Below are 22,101 nucleotides of genomic sequence, written 5' to 3'. Positions count from 1 at the left end.
TTTTCAGACTCAGAGCCTAAGCATATATCAATAATTAATTCCTCTGCAAACATCGCTACTGGATTAGAAACTTCTAAGTTTGACATTTTTATTTTCAAACGACGAAGGTTTTAGAGTCAAAGTTGAGTCAATGTTAGGTAAGGCTCTGCTGAATTCACGAGACATGAGATTATTTTTCATCTGACAGTCCACTCTCAATGCCACGGGATACCTGGGGGAAGAATGCCAAATCTCTATCATCCTTTACAGGGCCCAGCTCCTAGCCTACAATCCTGAGACATAAGGAGTAACAAAGGTCAATGGAAAGCAGAGTTGGGGTGACAGCTCCAACCCACCCACCTGCAGTCCTTGGGAATTTCCTATGTATTCAGCACACTGAGCTGCTCCATCTACACTTAAGCTGTGTCTGGGAGCCCAGACAACAGTGAGTGAATTTTAACTAAACCTTGGGGTATTATGTGGCTTCAGACTGCTTGTAAAACAATGGTCACCATCAAGGACTAAATTGAGAAATGCCCATTAGAATTAAAATTCTACAAAAACACAGTGAAGAATTTAGCAATTACTTTTTAGGATTTAAGAACTAGCAGGAAAAGGGATTTTTAAAACCAAAAATTAGGGGGGGGGATCACCAAAGTATTACTATTATGCATGTATACCATCCAAATCTAATGGTAAAATGTACAGTCAAGGATTCAATGTTTGCTACCTGAACTATTCTTGAAAGTAGGAGAAATCGTTGTACAACAAAATAATCTCTATTGGTTAAGTTAATGCTAGTTGTTATAATGCTGAAATATCAGTGGTTTAAAACAATAGGAACTTATTTCTCGCTCATGTAAATTTCAAAATGGCACCTAGAGGATCGTGTGTGGGTTTACGTGAACAGGACTGGAACTGGTGCACATCTGTGCACTTGCTCTCATTGGCCAGATGTTGATTATGTGGCCCATCCTCCTGCAAAGGAGATCGGGTAATAGAGTCTCGTACTATTCCATGTAGGAAGAGGCCAGCAATCTCTGCCACATATTCTAGATGTTCCTAGATCACATGTTAGTGATCTCAAGGAAGCAATATGGTTCATAAAATTTTACAACCCAGCTCAAGAGTTCAGCCAGATTGAATTTAAGGGAAGAGCTGGCATGATAGACTGTTGATTATATACAATTCCCTTCTTAGCTTGTATAATGGTTTGGGAAATTGAATCTTCCCCAAACATCCTAAAATACCAACCCATTTCAGTTTATAAAATAATTCCCCCATGAACTCTATCTAGTCTCACTTTCAGAATTTGGTGACTGTTAGTCCTAAAACTATAGCTTATATTGAATAAAGGTGACCCAAATTATGGATTAAATTTTGTACTATCTAAAATGTCAACCTGGAAATTTAGTGTGAATTATTTGGTAATTCACCAAGAATGTAGTTTACTTCATAGTAAAACCCAGAGTTTGGCTCACTATATATATATATATATATATATATATATATATATATATATATATATATATATATAATTATATTATATATATATTTATATATATTTATATATATATTTGGCTCACTATATATATAAATATATATGTTTATATATTTATATATATTTATAAATATATATAAATAAATATATTTATATATATTTATATATATTTGGCTCACTATATATAAATATATATATAATATAATTATATTATATTATATATATATATTAGTTTGTTTGCTTGATTGTTTTGAGTAAAAACAGGTTCAGAAAATTATAATTCTTGGGGCGCCTGGGTAGCACAGTTGTTAAGCGTCTGCCTTCGGCTCAGGGCATGATCCCAGCGATCTGGGATCAAGCCCCACATCAGGCTCCTCCGCTGGGAGCCTGCTTCTTCCTCTCCCACTCCCCCTGCTGTGTTCCCTCTCTTACTGGCTGTTTCTCTGTCAAATAAATAAATAAAATCTTTAAAAAAAAAAAAAAGAAAATTATAATTCTTTACTGTGAGACTGTGTAGGCAGTTGTTCCGGAGCAATTATGCAAACTAAATTGCTTTTCACATTCGTTTCCTCATTTGTTCATTCATCCCACAGAGGTGTTAAGGGCCTGCTATGTACCAGGTGGGCTCCACACTGAGGAGGGCCAACAAGGCCCAGAGAATGCCACCCTTCTCAGAGTTTATGGCTCACAACTGATTGTGATGGGTGTCAGATGAAAGAAGTTCGAAAGAGAGGTGTTCTCAGAGGGGAGAAGGAAACCAACTTAATCAGGGCTGGAGAAGATCCCCTAAGGAAGGGATCAAATGCTGAACAAGAAGGATTCAGTGGGGATTTGGCTTGACTCCCATTCATAGAATCCCTTCCTGGTGTCTTCTGTCTGGATTTTAACATCTCCTTGCCCAACTTTTTCGAACTTTCCTCATACACAAATAATTTCATTGCTTTTTTCTGTACCTATAAACTTTGTCAGGGAACTGAATTATTCTTTGACCATTTTTGACCTGCAAATGTGGCAATTTCGTGGGATTCAACTTATATCTGTGATGGTATCAGGCTGAATGGCTCCAATCTCTTAAAATTATGGTATCCCATTATAGTGTTTTTAAAATTTATTTTAAGCAATCTATCACCAACTGAAAATGTTTCAGTTCTTTTCTATCAAATGCTTCTCCTTCAGATTATTTTTCCCAGACCATTTTTTTTCCAAGTTGAATTTTATTTTTTTCTTATTCCTAATTTTTTTTGATGGCGAGGTCACCAATTCCACCTCTTTGCTCTTGGAAGTACCCCCAACTCCTTTTGTCAGTTCATTTATTCTTTTCTCCATGTTATTGTTGAGAAATAAACTAGTTCTATAGACTATCAAAATAAAATATCAACAACTTTCCTAAAAGGAATGAACCCTCTTGAAGAATGGCTTCTAATTTGGTGCTTTTGAGGGCAAGGCAAGGTTATACAAAAACTGCTCAAGCTGTTAGCTTTTAGTATTTGTTTGCAAGACTGCTGTTATCAAATCTGTGAAAATAATTTAGTTTCACACATATCCACAAAGCAGCACAGAGAATTGTAAACTAAAAAAGGGGGGGGCAGACTAGAATCCTTCACTACAATGAAACTATGGTGATTCTGAGCATGATGTAATCTCATTGGAAGAGAACAATCTGTATGAACCCTTTTCTCATCTTTCCACAAGTACTGTGGGAAACTTGACCTATTCTATCAATCTTGGTTTATTTATGATTAAAATTAGAAATGCGCACTTGGAACGTCCTCTCTTTTCATGCCACTTTTCCATGGAACTTCTCAAAGCGATAAGGTTTGCTTATAAAAGGAGCTTTAAGGCACTGTCTGGTTGCACGTGGAACCTGACGGAACTGCCACGGTGAGTCAGGAACATGTTTTCCAAGCCTAATTTACTAGAATTTACTAATTTTCAGTCTAACTGAACTTGAATTATGTCGATCTTTTAAAAACTTCTTTAGTCAGACTCCATCATATTCTTTACTTTATCTAGATGCTGCTAATCTGGACCCTATCGCTGCTGCTGGGAGCAGTAGCAGGTAAGAAAAAATATTTCTGTTGTGCTGGAAGAGATTTCCTGCTTCGTACTTTCCAGAAAGTCTATGACGGCTGAATTCAAGCCACTATGGCATAAGGAGTAGAGCAAAAAAAGATGCATGGTTGAGAGCACAGGCACTTGGAGTAGGGTTGCTAGATAAAATCTAAGATACTCAGTTAAATTTGAACTTCAGATAAATATTTCAGATAATCAGTGAATATGTGACAAAGTTATACTAAAAAGTATTCATTGTGTATCTGAAACTCATATTTGACTTTTACTTTCATTTGCTAATCCAGCAACCCTGGCTTAGAGCTACTACCCTGAGCAAAATGTTTAACCTCTCCGTGCTTCACTATCTTCATTTGTGAAATGGGTGTATAATACCACCCCTGATACAGGATAATTGTGAGACTTACGTAAGACAAGTCCTGTAAACCATCTTGCCTGGTTCCTGGCAAATAGTAACATTTTGAGAACGCTGCCCCCACCACAGCTACTACTCCTACTATATTTTTTAAAGATTATTTATTTATTTATTTGACAGAGAGAGAGAGAGAGAGCGAGAGAGGGAACACAAGCATGGGGAGTGGAAAAGGGAGAAGCAGGCTTCCTGCCGAGCAGGGAGCCCGATGTGTGACTCGATCCCAGGACCCTGGGATCATGACCTGAGCCAAAGGCAGACGCTTAACAGCTGAGCCACCCAGGCACCCTGACTACTCCTGCTATTAATCTAGACTTTATCCTGCTGGACATCCCTTCCTTTGCATTGTTCTTTTACGGGTTAACATGCAAGCATAGAGTTGTGCAAACCATGGATTTACTGCTTGATTATTCATGAGCGGCTTCTTCATCATGGGAATCCAGAATGCTCCTCAAACATAGGTCAGAGACCTAAATACTCAGCGAGGTAGAGATATAAAGTTTTGGGATTTGCATGAAACTTAAGCTCTCTGCCCAAAGCCCAACACCAGAAGATGACTGCGAAGAATTAAAAAACTCCCCCCTCTCTATCAAGGCCTGGGGACACACGGCTGCTCTTTTCTTAGGCACCAGTGGCCCAAGGAAGACATCCACATTGAGAAGCCAAGCTGGGTCCCAGCATGGGACTGGACAGAGACAAGAGGGGAGGCAGGTGGTCATACATTGTAGAAATGAGGGGCAGAAGCTTGTCTTTAGCTGGGATGCTGAAGCTGTTTTGTGAGTATATCGATAGGAAGATACCTGGGGATGCGGAGAAAGTAAATATCTCACAAAATGTAGTTTAACTCATGTTTTGGCGGGGAGACCATTATAAAAAGAGCTTTCTGATTAAACTAACATCCTTGAAATGCTTCTGGGTGATTACAGGAAAAGAAGTCTGCTTCCCAAGACTTGGCTGCTTTAGTGATGACGCCCCATGGGCAGGAATTGTGGAAAGACCCCTCAAAATACTGCCCTGGGCTCCAGAAGATGTCAACACCCGTTTCCTCCTATATACTAACGAGAACCCGGATAACTTCCAAGTAAGAGAACTTATTGTTTTCAGAACTAAGTCTGATCTCTTTTATGTCATAAGAATACGAAATTTTTAAGTTTTCAAAAGAGAACAAATTAGTGGAATTTCCATCTTTGTAGACTTTTGGGGCAGTGATGTTAAGTATTATTTTATGTAACTTGTTTATAAAAGGTCCATTAACTTGATATTATTCTCTTTTTGTTTTAATTTAGATTCACTTTATTTCCTACTGAAGAATGATTGACATACAATATGGTATTAGTTTCAGGTGTACAACATAGTGATTCAGTATATAAAACCATTATGAAATGGTCACCACCACAATGAGTCTAGTTACCATGTCACCATACAAAGTTGTTACAATATTATTGGCTATATTCCCTATGCTGTACATTACATCCTCCTGTCTGATTTATTTTATAACTGGAAGATTGTACTTAATCTCCTTCACCTATTTCATCCATCCCTCCACCTCCATCCTCTCTGGCTACCATTTCAGTGTGCTCTCTGTATCTACGAGTCTTGTTTTATTTTGTTTTGTTTATTCATTTGTTTTTTAGATTCACATATAAGTAAAGTCATATGGCATTTGTCCTATCTGACTTATTTCACTTAGCATACTACTTTCTAAGGCCATCCATGCTGTCACGAATGGCAAGCTTTCATTCTTTTTTATGGCTGGGTAATATTGTTTTATATATATATATATATATATATATATATATATATATATATATATATATATATTATTATATATTACACATCTTCTTTATTCATTCATCTATCAATGGACATTTACATTGCTTCCGTATCTTGGTTATTATAAATAATACTGCAATGAACATAGGGGTGAAATTGTCTATTCAAATTAGTGTTTTCATTTTTTTTTCAGATAAAAACCTAGAAGTGGAATTACAGGATCATATGGTAGTTCTATTCTTAATTTAATTTTTTGAGGAAACTCCATTCCATTTTTATTGGTGACTGCACCGATTTACATTCCCACCAACAGTGCATGAGGGTTTCCCTTTCTCCACATGCTCACCAACGCTTAATTCTTGTCTTTTTGATAACAGCCATTCTGACAGTGTGAGGTGGTATCTCATTATGGTTTTGGTTTGCATTTCCCTGATGATGAGTGGTGTTGAACATCTTTTCATGTGCCTTTTGGCATCTGTATATCTTTTTTGGAAAAATGTCTATGCAGATCCTCCACCCATTATTTAATCTGTCTTTTTGATATTGAGTTTTATGTGTTCTTTATGTATTTTGGATGTTTACCCCTTATTAAATGTATCACTGGCAAATATCTTCTCTCATTCAGTAGATTGCCTTTTCATTTTTGTCCATGGTTTCCTTTGCTGTACAAGGACTTTTTAGTCTTACATAGTCCCATTTGTTTATTTTTGCTCTTGTTGTTCTTGCCTAAAAAATATTGCTAAGCAAAAAATATTGCTAAGACCCAATGTCAAAGAACTTACAGCCTATGTTTTCTTCTAGGAGTTCTATGGTTTCGGGCCTTACATTTCATCTTTCCTCTGTTTTGCATTTATTTTTTTATATGGTATAAGAGAGTGTTCCAGTTTCATTCTTTTGCATGTGGCTGTCCAGTACCATTTATTGAAGAGCATGTCTTTGACCCACTGTATATTCTTGCCTCCTTTGTTGTAGATTAGTTAACCATATAAGTGTGGGTTTATTTCTGGGCTTTCTATTCTGTTTCATTGATCTATGTTTCTGTATTTGTGCCAGTGCCATACTGTTTTGATTACTATAGCTTTGTCGTGTAGTTTGAAATTGAGAGCATGCTGCTTACAGCTTTGTTCTTCTTTCTCAAGATTGTTTTGGCTACTCAGGGTCTTTGGTGGTTCCATACAAATTTTAGGATTATTGTCCTAGTTCTATGAAAAGTGCCATTGATGTTTTTAAAGAGACTGCATTGTATATTGCTTTGCATAGCATGAACATTTTAACAATATTAATTCTTTCAATCAACGAGCAAGGTAATCTTTTCATTTATTTGTGTTGCCTTCAATTTCTTTCACCAGTGTCATAATTTTCAGAAGACAGGTCTTTCACTTTCTTGGTTAAATTTATTCCTAGGTATTTTATTCTTTTTCATGCAATTACAAATGAGACTGTTTTCTTAATGTCTCTTTCTGATAGTTCATTATTAGTGTATAGAAATGCAACAGACTTCTGTATATTTATTTTGTATCCTGAAACTTACTGAATTCATTTTTTAGTTCTAATATTTTTTTGGTGGAGGCTTTAGGGTTTTTGATATATAGTATCCTGTCATCTGCAAATAGTGACAGTTTTACTTCTTTTCCAATTTAGATGACTTTTATTTCTTTTTCTTTCCCAATTGTTGTGGCTAGGATTTCCAATACTATGTTGAATAAAAGTGGCAAGAGTGGGCATTCTTGTTTTGTTCCTGATCTTAGAAAAACAAAAGTCTTTAGCTTTTCACTATTGAGTATGCTGTCAACTGTGGGTTTGTCATATATGATTTTTATTATGTTGAGGTACATCTTCTCTATGCCCAATTTATTGAGGTTTTATCATAAATGGATGCTGAATTTTGTCATATGCTTTTTCTGTATCCATTGAGATGATCATATGATTTTTATTCTTGGTTTTGTTAATGTGGTGTATCACATTGATTGATATGTGGGTATTGAACCATCCTTGCAGCTCTGGACTAAATCCCACCTGACTATGGCACATGATCCTTTTACTATATTGTTGAATTCAGTTTGCTGATATTTTGTTGAAGATTTTTTACATCATGTTTATCAGGAATATTGGCCTGTAATTTTTTTTTGTAGTGTTTGTCTGGTTTGGGTATTAGAATAATGCTAACCTTGTAGAATAAGTTTAGAAGCATTCTTTCCTCTTCAATTTTTTGGAGTAGTTTGAGAAAAATAAGTGTTTTCCTTAAACATTTGGTAGAATTCACCTGTGAAGCTGTCTGGTCCTGGACTTTGGTTTGTTGGGAGTTTAATTACTGATTCGATCTCCTTACTAGTAATTGGTCTGTTCAGATTTTAAATTTCTTCCTGATTTCATCTAGAAAGATCATACGTTTCTAGGTATTTGTTCATTTTTATAGGTTGTCCAATTTGTTGGCATATAACAGTTAGTAGTAGTCTCCTATGAGTCGTTGTATTTCTGTGGTATCAGTTGTAACTTCTTTTTCATTTCTCACTTTATTTATTGGCCCTCTCTGTTTTTTTCTTAATGAGTCTGGCTAAAGCTTCACAAATTTTATTTATCTTTCAAAGAAATAACTCTTAGTTTTATTGATCTTTTCTGTTATTTTTTAAGTCTTTATCGGATTTATTTCCACTGTGATCTTTATTATTTCCTGCCTTCTACTAACTTTGGGCTTTATTTGTTCTTTTTTTTCTAGTTCCTTTAGGTATGAGGTTAGATTGTTTATTTGAGCTTTTTCTTATTTCTTGATGTGGGCCTGGATCACTGTAAACTTCCCTCTTAGAACTGCTTTTACTGTTTCCCATTGATTTGTGAACATTGCATTTACATTTTATTTGTCTCAAGATATTGATTGAACTACATCTTTGATTTCTTCCTGGACCCATGATAGCATATAGTTTAGTCTCCACATGTTTGTGCTTTTTCCACTTCTCTTCTTGTAATTGATTTCTGGTTTCATACCAGTGTGGTCAGAAAATATGCTTGATATGATTTCAATCTTCTTAAACTTATTGAGACTTGTTTTGTGGCCTAACGTGACTTATTCTGGAGAATGTCCATGTGTACTTGAGAAGAATGTCTATTCTGCTGTTTTGGGATAGAATGTTCTATAAATATATGTTAAGTCCATCTGTTCTAATGTATCATTTAGAACCATTCTTTCTTTATCGATTTTCAGTTGGGAGATCTATCTATTGATGTAAACACGGTGTTAAAGCTCCCTGCTATTATTGTATTGCTGTCAATTTCTCCCTTTGCATTTATTAATATTTGCTTTATATAATTAGGTGTGTCTATGTTGAGTGAATAAATATTTACAGGTGTTATATCTTCTTATTGGATAGATCCCTTTTTCTTCATGTAAAGTCCTTTGTTTCTTATTATAGCCTTTGTTTTAAAGTCTATTTTGTCTGATATAAGTATTACTACTCCAGCTTTCTTTTTGTTTCCATTTACTTAAAATATATTTTTTCATCCCTTCATTTAGTAGTCTGTATGTGTCTTTAAATCTGAAATGATCTAAAATGATCCAATATGCAGCTTAGAGATTGGTCTTATTTTTTTAATCCATTCAGCTACCCTTTGCCTTGATTGTAACTTGTTATCATTTTTATCCTACCTTTATGTTGCCATTTAATAAACATTCTGAATATAGTTATATATATATAAACTCTCCCAATATTATATATAATCTCCCAACATGTGTGTGTGTGTGTGTGTGTGTGTGTGTGTGTGTGTGTGTGTAAAATTGTATACACACACACACAAAGCCTTCCGTTGTTTGGAGACAAGATCCCTACATCAATATTATAGCAGACATTTATTCTGAGTAGAGCAACTGCAGAAATGTTATGTCTAGAACTTGATGATCGCAAATAGCTTGCCTGTAATAGGAGAATCCTTATTCACAAAGTTCTCAAGTATTGATGGTCTTCTCCTACCTACTATCTCCCACCACGTACAAATGGTTCTATTGGACACTATAATAAACTTGACATTAAACACTTTTCTTCCCAAATAGGAACTTACTGCAGATGCATCAATTATCACAGACTCCAATTTCAAAACAAATAGAAAAACCCGCTTTATTATTCATGGATTCATAGACAAGGGAGAAGAAAGCTGGTTGGCCAATATATGCAAGGTGAGACATGGTTAATCAATTAAGGGAAGATTGTTTCGAGTAATGATTAACAATGGGGCAGGCACGGGTTGCAACCAGTCAGGACAAATGCCAGCCACTGTGACACCAGAGGATCACCTGACTTTCCTGGGGTCTCAAGGGGAGGTCCAAGAGGTGGCAGGGTGTGGAGGGGACCTGAGACAGTCAGGCAGCAAGGTTGGCAAGCATTTGGTGGCTCTAGGTAGTGTTTGTTTAATAACTAATGCAGAGATATTTGAAAATTTTAGCAACAGATATTGCCATACTGATGCAATATTAGTTGCATTTTTAATAACTTTTAATTTTTCCAATAGGTTTTAATTTCTATGTGAAGAACTAAGATAACTTATTTTGCCCAAACTAATTGTTTTCCTTAGATTTTCACTTGCTACTCTTTGATCTCTGCTGGTAGCAATATCTAGGAAAACTGTGTGGGTTCTCATTTTCAGCTTCTGTTGTTTCAACCATAGTGATCCAATTTTCTTTAATTTGCCTTTGGCTATGTGCCCATGATAATTAAGAATTAAAAGACAGAAAATCAAATAGAGCAATTTTTCCTAGCAACTGCTGGTGCTTGAGGAACATTATCCTTGATTCATCTATTCCCCGAGCGTTAGTGGCCAGCATGGCACACAGGTGCAGTCATTCCTTCAGAGGTCCCAAAAACAAGACACAAAGATCCTCCTAAACACTTTTAATTTCAGACCTGTCTATGACACAGCCAAAGGCTGGATTGAATCAACCCTAGAGACTATCTACTGATCCTGAAGACAGCCAAAATAATGGTTTTCACTTCACAAGTTTTGAAAAATAATCAACAAAACCCTAACTTGTCTTCTAAAATAATTTAAGCTGATGATTATTGGGGGGAGGGTAGGAATAGATTTTTATACAACAATGAAGGAAAAAGACAAAGTGATTCTTAGCTCAAAGGGAATGTAAATTTTTAGATATGTGTACACAATTTATTTTTGAAATCCCCAAAGCTGATTTGTTTTTCTGGCATGATTTGGCTTTGACAATATGGTTGCTTTATGATGGAGAAACAAATGGATTAACCTAGAAGGTTAAAGGTCCTACTCTAGTTCTGACTGTATCCTTAGCTAACCATGACATTAGCAAATCATTTTCCCTTTTTGAAGATTTCTGTCTGTAAAATAAAAGAATTGGAGATGATTTCTAAGATTGCTTCATTCTTCTGAAAGTCTTCTTGGAAAAAGGTGGGGATATGTATAAATATACATACCCCCAAACAAACAAAATCCCTGCCAGATCTAACGTTCATGAAACTATCATTGACCTGCATCAAGCAAAGCTTCCAGTAAATATCTGGTAGGTTATGCTTTTATGTGAAGTAACCCATCTGTAATGTACGATAAAATATGTTCATCCAAAACTTTGATTAGTTTGTCCATCATGGGAAAGCTTACTCATTTACCTTCAATGTATTTATTTAAGGGGGTCCTAACATAGCATTTCATTTATTCATTCATCCAATAAATACTTATTGAACACCTACTATGTACCAGGAACTATTTGAGGCACTGAGGATACAGCAGTGAACAAAACATTCCTGGGATGCATTCTAGTAAGGGACAATGTCCTGAGATGCATTCTAGTAAGGGACAATGTCCTGGGATGCATTCTAGTAAGGGACAATGTAGGCTTATGACATTTATGATGCTCTAATGAGACAATCCACTGTACCCCACTTTATACATCTCTTCCTGCAACAAATGTCTATGCATCTGTTACAGTAGATATCCCAAAAATACAGTTCCCATTATGGCCAAACCCTCAATTTGGAGCTAGTGTTAAACTTTAAAAGGAATTTCATATCCATAACAGACTAGAAGTTTTGTTCATTGTTTTGGGGTTAAAAATAAGCTTGATATTGTATAGGTCATGGAGGATATTTGCCCTCATTCTCAAATGTGTTCATTATTAATTAATAAATATCCTGAATTCTTTACCTGTTTATTGTGTCTGTGCCATCAGAACCTGTTCACAGTGGAAAGTGTGAACTGCATCTGTGTGGACTGGAAAAGTGGCTCCCGAACTGGTTACACGCAGGCCTCGCAGAACATCCGGATTGTGGGGGCAGAAGTGGCATATTTTGTTGAAGTTCTTAAGGTAACTACCTCTAGGTTGTATAAAAGTCCATGCACATTGCTCTCCAGATTCTCTTTTTAAAAATGCTGTAGACATTCCTCTACTGAGATTTGGCTTTCCCTGTGGTTGAAAAGAAAAACATAAAATCAATCAATCAATCAATCAATCTAGATTTGGGCTTCATCAATATGCCTCTTAAAGTCAAAACACGAGTTTTTTTAAGTGATGTTACTCAAGCAACCAGGTAGATTGTTTCTACCAAATTCCATCAGTATCCCTTTAATTTTACCATCTATTAAACCAAGTTGGTGTGATAATGTCAACTTCGAGATGGAACTACCGTGGTTTTGTTTTTGTTTTAAATTTTTTTAACAGAAGCACAATGACACCAAGCTAACCTGCTTTGGTAACTAAAACCTTAAAAAATGTTAAATAGGAATGTGCTTATGTAATTTCTTTCATCATTATCTGCTAACCCATATATTTGCTTCGCCACCTCGGGGTAACAATTCCTCATACCCAGTAAGGGTTCCTCTAGGTAAAACAACAAAAGAGAGCCCGACTTCCACCAGCTTAAACATTAGACCATTGCCATTTTCTATGATAACTGAAAAAAAAGTCATGAAAATCAGTTGCTTTGAGGGGCAGCTTGTCTTCTTAAAACTCACGTTTTGTGAGGATCTCCTTCTGTGGCCATCTTGAAGTTTGCAATATTGGAAAACATTCTGAAGAAGTTTTCTTTCCAACAGTCAGCACTTGGGTACTCACCTTCCAATGTCCACATCATTGGGCACAGCCTGGGCTCCCACGCAGCTGGAGAGGCAGGAAGGAGGACCAACGGGACTGTTGGACGAATCACAGGTTGGTCAAAACAGTGAACACTGAAAAATTAGACTCAGTGTAGCCTATATGGGGTCTAAAAGGATGGAAATTTGACATTTTCTGAATTGGGCCACATGATCAGAAATCAGTATGTTCTGAGGCTTTGTAAATTTTTTGCCAATACTGATCTTTGACCTACAGAGCCATATATATATATATATATATATATATATATATATATTGAATGTGAATAAATTTTAATGAAGAACATTGGGAGGTTTTCCTGTTGTCAGGCATTCACAAAGGAGAAAGTTTCATGAATAGAATAAATAGCATAAATAACAGAATAAATAATTAATAGAATTAAACTCAAGGAACTCAAAAATGCATAATTAATTACATTCTGCTTCAATAGCAATTGATAATTAGCCCAATCCTCATTGACCACAAGCCAAGCGTTGCAGGGGACAGGTGGTCAGGCCAGGCTAACCAATTCCACATGCTCTAGTTAGATAAAAAATAGCATTTCACAAACCTCAGACTGGTTGCATTTGGCCAATGAGGTCACATGTTGTATACACAGGCCCTAAATCAACCTTGCAACTTTATAAGAAAGACTTCGCTATCCTGGATCTGAGAGGTGACTATTTCGGGGAGCAACCACTTTCCTCTTCCATCGTCCCACTCTGTCTCTGACCTTCTGATTCTCTTTATCCAAAGTATCAATACTTTGGATAAACTGGTCACATTTGGGTTGGTGGGGGCATCTGGATGTCTAACATTAATTTGCTGGAGAGAACATTCTTTCTCATAATCTGTGCTCAACCAGGCACTCTGCAAAGCTGTCGTGCTGGTGACCATGAAAACCAAAGTCCTTGCCCTCACAGGATTTTACAGTAGAATGGGAACTCTTTTATCCTGACCAGCTTTTAGGAGTCTCCAGAATCTGTCTCTTTCCTTATAACTGCTCTTATTGGCCAGCATTGTCCCAGGGACTAAGCATCCATAAGTAGAGCCAAATTCCATGGTTTGAGGAAAATTCACTATAATGCAAATAAAAAATTAGACACAGGAAGTGTAGGAAAATGATAAGGTTGGGAAGAGCTAGCTTATCTCTTTCCAGGTATAAGTCATGGTTCCCACCAATGCTTGTGCTTGGGTAGATAATTAATGAAGAAAGGTCAATGTGGGTGTACACTGATATGAACATGACATATTCTGTTTACTTTAGGGTTGGATCCAGCTGAGCCTTGCTTTGAGGGCACACCCGAATTAGTCCGATTGGACCCCAGTGATGCCCAGTTTGTGGATGTAATTCACACAGATGCTGCCCCTATTATCCCCAACATGGGTGAGTTCTTCAATTCATCTTCCACGAGTAGTTTTTGAGTCCATATATTAGAATATTTTAGAGTGTTTTGAGTCTATACATCAACATCAACTTTCTCATATTTTGATATTCCTCAGGGTTTGGAATGAGTCAAAATGTAGGCCACCTAGATTTCTTTCCAAATGGAGGAAAAGAAATGCCTGGATGTCAGAAGAACATTCTCTCTCAGATTGTTGACATTGATGGGATCTGGGAAGGTAAAAACCTTTATGTGCATGAAGAGATTTTCTTAGGGGAAAACTTGTGTTTCATTTTTTGCTAAACTTGCTAAATATTTTGGTACAGGTCTCACATTTTCTACAACAAAGGACTTTTGACCCAAAATACAGACTTTCCACTGGGGAAAGTAGGCATGAGGAGACTATAGAAAGAAAATGTATTTGTAGTCAACTTTCCGAGGATCTAATTCAGGGAATGCATTATTAAGTTGTGCTTACATCTATATGTACTTATGTCTTCCTTCTGAAGTTATTTTTCCATTTCATTTATGGCATTACTGTTAAAATCTTAAATAGTATTTCACTTCTAATTGCATCACAAATCATAAATACTTCATAGATGATTTTGTCCTGTGACCACCATGAGTTCACACGAATTAGAAAAATCTATTCAACAGCCATGTTTTAATCGTGACATTAACTTGGAAAAATAAAATCTGTTGCTAATGTATACTGTCTGATTTCAAAGGGACTCGTGACTTTGTGGCCTGTAATCACTTAAGAAGCTATAAATATTACTCTGATAGCATCCTCAACCCCACTGGCTTTGCTGGATTCCCTTGTGCTTCCTACAGTGTTTTCACCGCAGTAAGTAGACTCCACTTTATACCTAAAGAATTTTGTGACCATCACTTCTCGTGATGGGTGTAGTCCACTATACATAACATGCATTCAGCGAGTGTCCCTGTATGATTGCCACATTATTTATACTTTTAATTATACATATTTTTATTTTTAATTGAAGTATAGTTGCCATATATATTTATCATAATAGTGATGAGACACTGGAGAACTTTAGAGAAATGTTCTTGTATACTAAGATGTCCCATGTCTACCTTGTTCCCTATCACTTCAGTATGTATCAGGCAAATGTTCAAACTTGTTTAAGAAATAATTATAACAAAAAAAAAGTCTATGGAAATCTGAGCTATGGCTACAGGATGCTAATAAATATGGAAAACTTGTCTGAAGTGCTGACCCTATAAAACTATATCATTATGTGCATGTAGATATGTCTGTGCAGTCTCAAGTTTTTGTTTGCTTGCTTGCTTATGAGTTTTCATCTTGTTGGGTATTCACTAGGTATCTGGGTTAGGATCCTTAAATGTAATCTTGAAAATGACATATCCATTGCCTGTTAATTTTTATTGCTCTTCCTTTCACTACAATTTTTTCAAATAAAAATATACAACCTATGTCATTTAATAAATAAAATTTTAAGTAACACACCGGGTGAAGTCATAATTGTCAAGATGTATAACTTAGTGCTAAAGAGAAAGGATCCGAAACCTGATTTCACCATTAAATGGCTGAACGATTTGGACAAAATATTTAACCTCTCTCTAGGGCAGTGTTTTCATTTCTAAACATAAATAATAATGGTAGACTCCGTTGGTTTGGTGGGAGGATTTAATGAGATGATACCTTTTAGTTCCTTAGCTCACAATCTAAAATATAATAATTCACATTCAGCAACTGTTGGCTGTGGGGGGGGGGGGTGCATAGTTTATTCACAGTACAGCTTATAAACACAACAAGATCACCACCCCCTTTCTTTGGTTTAACTTTATTTTTGTTGTGTTCCCAAATCCCCAATCTCTAGATAATGGGGAAAATAAGGAAAGAAGCTTTAGGTTTCATTCAGTTAAAATTTAGTCTGGTTCAGTAATATAAACAGCCCTTTCAGGTGACACTCAGACACTTTTATAAGAAAAAGTTGTCAGTTTTGCATATTTCTCAGCCTTTGGAACCCTTTATCATCTTCTCTCCAAGCTGGTATTGGGCACAGTGATCATGGTGGGGATGGTCCATGTGTGTTTAGAGCAGAGGGGAGGACTTGGGGGTCAGCATTATTGATGGGTGTGTAGCTAGGGTCTGCAGATAATGTCTAGGCACATTTACTCTTCTGTCTTGGCCAACTTCCCCATATGGCTCTGGCATTCCTGACTGGCTCAGTCTCTACTTAGCTTTTGCTGGATGCAGACCCTAAGACTTGGCCCAGTCCCCGTCTGGTTCACTGATCCAAGAATCTGCCCCTTGCCTCTTCTGTGGAGCAGGATTGCCCCTCCACTGAAGGATTAGTGATATTTGTCCTTCCCACTCTGTTTCTCCCTCTTCCTCTCTTCTTCCCATAATTCCTGGCCCAGAAAGAGGACATTTTCCTAAGTGATATATATTTTTTCCACACCCCAACCACACAGCTAAGACTTAAAGGCCAACTGGGGCATTTTCTGTTCTCATTAGGAGAATTCTGAGATCTGAATCCTTCAGACCTTAATATGCTAAAGCGGGAGCTGAAAAATTTGAGAAAAACCTGACTCCTAGTGGGTCCTATTTTGCATATCAGAGCTGATTATCACCCCTTGCTCTTTCTTTTGCCATCTTTCTAAAATAAATTCTAACCATCTGTAGGCAAATGGATGTCTTGAGCAACTTACAGAGGCAAAAGAGAAAAGATTAAAATATATGTATAAATATATATTTAAATTCCCTTTTTGTGTGATTTTTATGTTTTTGTTAGTATTGTGTTATTTAACAGTCAAATTTGTCATTGTAACTAGGGAAATGCATTTTTTACCTTGGCTGAAACACTACGAAAGTCATCTTTTACCATCATGACAGAATTGGCTTTAGAATATTTGAACTGCAACCACAAATGGAAAAAGATGGCGTGCTATTAAAAGGAAGAGTGTCCTCATTCATCATTTGTTAATTTCCCCTAGAACAAGTGCTTCCCCTGCCCAAGCGAAGGCTGCCCGCAGATGGGTCATTATGCTGACAGATTTTCTGGAAAAACAAACGGAGTGAACCAAGTATTTTATCTCAACACTGGTGACGCCAGCAATTTTGCCCGTAAGTCTCTATTACATGTGCCTTAAGTTCATAATGCTATGTATTTTGTCATGTTTGGTGAAAATGTGTGACATTGCTCTTTCATACAAAAGTTGTAAGCGCTCCTTCTCAACATGGAAAACTTTTCGAAAGCCATTGTGCTCAATATAAGTCTAGCTCATTTGGGGTAACAGAGCAGAATTTGGGGGCCTGAACTAATGATGATAGAAAAATGAGTTTCTTCCTATTTGATTCTGGTGCTGAATTCAGGAGGCTTCTTCCATTCCAGACTCGTCCAATGCAGTCAGAAGTTTCCCTAAAGCAAAATTCTGAAGTTTTGTACAAGCAGAAAAGTCATCCAGGAGAGAGATGGCAGAGGTTGCAGGAATGGTAGGGAGTTGACAGACTTAAGAACTGTTAGGTTGGTAGACTCCGTGGGCAATAGAGATGAAAGGGTGCAGGGATGGGTGGTGAGGCATGTTCCTTCCTGGGTCACAGAGGAAGAAAACTATTTAGACTGGAGTCAGTGGGGTTGGCTGCACTATAAAAACTAAAGCCAGGTTTTATTCCCTCCTCAGTTTGGCCCAGGCTAGCTCTAAATGGCATAAACTGCTAGTTAACTATTGACTAGTACCATGAAGTGGTTACCATAACTTAATACATTTCCAATGGCAAGGGAAAGCTGAATTATAGAATTTTTAAAATAAATGTAGACAATTTAGACAAAAAGACAACAGGACTCTAAAATGCGATGATTTATGAAAATAGGTAAAATAGTACTTACCATGAAAATAGTAAATTGAGGGGCACCTGGGTGGCTCAGTCAGTTAAGCATTTGACTTTGGCTCAGGTCATGATCTCGGGATCTTGGGATCGAGCCCCACGTCGGGCTCCCTGCTCAGCAGGAAGTCTGCTTGTCCTTCTGTCCCTCCCCTGACTTGTGCTCTTTCTCTCTCTCACTAAATAAATAAAATCTTAAAAAAAAAGAAAATAGTGAATTGATGGAAATGTCATGCTCTACCCTTTTCCCACTTTCTTTTTTTTAGATTTTATTTATTTAATTTATTGTAGAGAGAGAGAGTGGCACAAGCTGGGGAGGGGCAGAGGGAGAGAGAGAGAAAGAGAATACCCAAGCAGACTCCACACTGAGGCCAGAGCCGGACACAGAGACCTCAATCCCACAACCACGAGGTCATGACCTGAGCCAAAACCAAGAGTTGGAGGCTTAACCCACTAGGCCACCCTGGTGCCCCTTTCCTACTTTCTTTTAAGATAAAGTTCTTATAATATTCAAAAATAAATTGTTGGGTAAAGAAATTGAAAGCAAAATATATGACTGACGTATATTACTTGACATCTATTGACTCTGGAAAGATTCTGTGCTCTTCGCCTGGCCCCATGCCTAGCTTCTGAACATTTAGATAAAGGAGACTATTTGATTAGAAGAACAACCAATAGTATATATAAATTACTCAAAATTTGGCAGCAGTGACATCCAAGTTAGCCTGTTTTTGGCGTATCTTCTCTACAAGCTGACAGTTTGCAAATATCTTCCCCCTGTGCAGGTTGGAGGTACAAGGTAGCTGTCACACTGTCTGGGAAGAAGGTTACAGGACATGTGCTTGTTTCTTTGTTTGGAAATAAAGGAAATTCTAAACAGTATGAAATTTTCAAGTGAGTAAAGTGTTACCCTGCGCCCCTTAAATGTTGGAATCCTTTGCACATATAATGCAGGTTAGGGACATAAGCGTTCATTCATAACTAGGCAGGAGTACAGCACGACCACACGTCCTTCCAAGGAGGGATCGTTTTATCTTGCGCCTTAGTACATTTCAGAATTCTGTTTCTGACTTTTTTCTCTGCTATTTCCTGAGAAAACCATTGACATTTGCTTTGATGCACGGCACCTGATTTATAATCAGTAAATAATTCTTCTGCCCACAAAACAACCAGGAAAAGATGATACGATGATGTCATCATTTATTAAGTTGTGGGAGGTTTATGACGAAAACATATTTGAAGTTTTATTGAAGTAAGGGTGACTTTAAAGTAATATGAGTTATTGTTGGCGACTGACCTGTCAGCGAGTTGGCACACATGTCTGCATTTATTTAAAACATTAGAATAGCAAATGTGCATTGTAAGCTTGTTTTAGAAACATATACACATATATGTATACGTATATTTTTGTATGTTCACATATGTTTTCATTAACTTCTCAACCCCCAAGGGGCACTCTCCAAGCAGACAACACGCACTCCAATGAGTTCGACTCTGACGTGGATGTTGGAGATTTGCAGAAGGTTAAATTTATCTGGTACAACAACGTGATCAATCCAACTCTACCCAGAGTGGGAGCTTCCAAGATCGTGGTGGAAAGAAACGATGGAATATCGTAAGTAATAAAAACCCAAAGAGATGTGCGGTACTGAGCCACCCGTGCTTTTCCCGCTGCAAGTCTACTTTAGGTTCAGTCTGCAACAGCGTTTCTCCTAAGCCATGGTCACGGTGGCTTCCTAGTACCTCCTGTTTCTTTAGGAAAAAGAGCAGAACTTTCAGAGCAGAACTGGAGAGATTTGTAGATGAGTACGTGTCATTTGATGCAAGTTGAGTGTTAAATTGAGAAACTGGCTTCATGACCCTAAGATGAAAAGAGTGATTTCATTTAGCAACTGTGCCTTGTGTTACGTGTCTGACAGCAGGTCACTGGTTGCCTGGGGGGAGGGGTTATGGGAGGGGACAAAAAGGAGAGATTACCAAGGAACAGGAGAGTAATTTGGGGTAATGGGTATGTTTACCCTTTTGATGGTGGTAATGGGATGGTGGTACTATGCTTGTCTCCATCAAAGAGAATTAAATGAAGGCTCAGTGCCATACTTTGTAGGCAGGGAATTTGACTCCAGCACGTGCTTAACTACCACAAAACAAATTCAGTTCACCTTTATTCATATACAGATCTTGTGTGCCCTTCATGTCTTGTGTCCTTTAGCACTAGTAGTGTTTAACCTTTACTTTTCTATTTGCGAGTCTGCCAGCCCTCAGACCCCGGGGAGGGAAATGAAGGTGAAAAGAAGAGAGCCGCTTCCGAGCACCGTTTACGCGCCAGGCACTTTGCACACGCTTACATATGTTATTAAAGAAACTCAGCTCCCAAACAAGCTCACTCTTGTTCAGTCTGAATGAGTAATGTTAGTCATTTCAATTCAGTGATTGAATGGAATTCAGTTATTGCCAAGTGAATGTAACCCCAGGACCTCAGAAATTTCCCGGCTGATTTCTTACCACGCTGCTGACCCTACGCTTCCTCCGTTGTATTGACTGGTGATGTGCCAAGTGCTTAGTAGATGCTTTAGGATATGACACGTGACCGCGCCCTGTCCTTAGGGGCGTCCAATGACACTTCCTCTCTCTGCTATTGCACAGCTATGAAAGAACATCGGAAAGGAGAATTCAGTCCTTTATACAGAAGAGGTCTGTGTTCCCTTGGCCAATGTCTGGTCTCGGGTACAGGGAGTGGCTCTCGCTCGGACTGGGGACATGAGAGGCTGTCTTTATGCTCAACGCACCAGCAGTGCACCAGGAAAAACTGACCTTCTTTTGTTTTCTCTCTTTAGGTTCAACTTCTGTAGTCAAGAAACCGTGAGGGAAGATGTTCTGCTCACTCTCACCCCATGTTAGGAGTCACTGACATGTGACCACTGCCCATCTTACTGTTAATAAAATCTAGTGCTGAAGCATTCCATTCCTTTGTTATCATGTCCTTTTTCCCCATGTCTCTTTTGGATAATGTGATTAAAATCCAAAATTTGGAGTTGGTCTGAAGAACCACAAATAACAGTTGACTTTGCTACCTCTTACGTGGCATTTGAGCTTGAGAAAATGGTTTACTTGCCACTGACATCATGTCCATTGCTAATATTACTGGTGTCATCCAGACCAGTTAAGGCAGACTTCCAGATCCAAGATGACCCCCTCCTGGGTGCACACGTGGCAAGTACCAACCTTTGCCACGTTCCTATACTCTTTATGTTCTGTGTCTGCTCCTAATCAGACATTTCAGGAAAGATGGCACATAAGGAGGCAAGGACAGAGCAGATCCAATGCTTCCTGACCAGTCTCCCTGCTCCCAGTAGGCCCCCCCAAGCCCCTCTCCTCTCTGTAGCCTTTTTAATCTTTCTAAAGCACAAATCAAAGAGCCTCCCGATGGTCCCCAGGAAAGAATCCACATCCCTCAGTGAGCCTTTCGAGGTCCTCTTGTCTAATTTTGAACCGAGGACTCTAGTATCATCTCTCATCACATTCCTTCTAGAAATCTACGTTTTGGCACTGCCCCCAAAAGGGCCCTGATCTCAGATGCTGCTAGACCTTTGTACAAACTCTTCCTCTCCCTAGGATGTTCTTTCTCTTATCTTCCTGCCTGTTGAACTCTTCCTGGTTCTTAAATCTGTAAGGTAGACATCATTTCTTCCAGGAAGGCTTTCTTCACCTCCATTTCCACACCCCCTAAGACTGGATGAAAGGCTCCCCCTCTGCACCCAGAACTTTCTCCATCTCAGAACTTCTTTCTCTAGATCAGAATTCCTTGTTTACTTGTCTGCATATCTCTCCTTAAGGCATTTGCGTGTTGTATGTGGCTGGCAAATGCCTAGCATGTAGTAGGAGACCAAATAAATATTTTCTCAACGACCATCTCACTAATGGAAAGAATGAATGATTTCACTAGAGTCAGGTATTTAAAACTAGGCCTTGTCCAATCACTAATATCTTAAAAGAGCCATCTGTGCTAGGTCTTGAAAGGTGAGTGGGGAT

At 37.8% G+C, this 22,101-nt stretch overlaps 1 protein-coding gene across 1 annotated transcript; it reads left to right on the top strand.

Moving 5' to 3' along the window:
- The first annotated feature begins 3,302 nt into the window (after positions 1-3,302).
- Positions 3,303-21,034, top strand: PNLIP (pancreatic lipase). The gene is made up of 13 exons (XM_045802838.2): positions 3,303-3,361; positions 3,494-3,539; positions 4,889-5,043; positions 9,778-9,900; positions 11,917-12,051; positions 12,780-12,891; positions 14,084-14,203; positions 14,320-14,439; positions 14,930-15,048; positions 17,184-17,313; positions 18,858-18,966; positions 19,523-19,687; positions 20,907-21,034. Exons 2-13 carry the CDS (start codon positions 3,494-3,496, stop codon positions 20,968-20,970), a joined length of 1,398 nt encoding a protein of 465 aa, XP_045658794.2. The 5' UTR covers positions 3,303-3,361; the 3' UTR covers positions 20,971-21,034.
- The last annotated feature ends 1,067 nt before the right edge of the window (positions 21,035-22,101 follow it).

This window comes from Ursus americanus, chromosome 6 (assembly GCF_024610735.1).
Source record: "Ursus americanus isolate L20-20 chromosome 6, mUrsAme1.1.p, whole genome shotgun sequence".
NCBI classification, from domain to species: Eukaryota; Metazoa; Chordata; class Mammalia; order Carnivora; family Ursidae; genus Ursus; species Ursus americanus.
The sequence above is the reverse complement of the archived record's forward strand: the minus strand, read 5'-3'. Positions and strand labels throughout refer to the sequence as shown.

Bases quoted from the DNA above. Each gene is read 5' to 3' on its own strand.
- PNLIP (XM_045802838.2), top strand. From the start codon at position 3,494: ATGCTGCTAATCTGGACCCTATCGCTGCTGCTGGGAGCAGTAGCAG. The intron at 9,901-11,916 runs GTGAGACATGGT...CTGTGCCATCAG, and splicing joins GGTTGGCCAATATATGCAAG to AACCTGTTCACAGTGGAAAG. The intron at 18,967-19,522 runs GTGAGTAAAGTG...TCAACCCCCAAG, and splicing joins AAACAGTATGAAATTTTCAA to GGGCACTCTCCAAGCAGACA.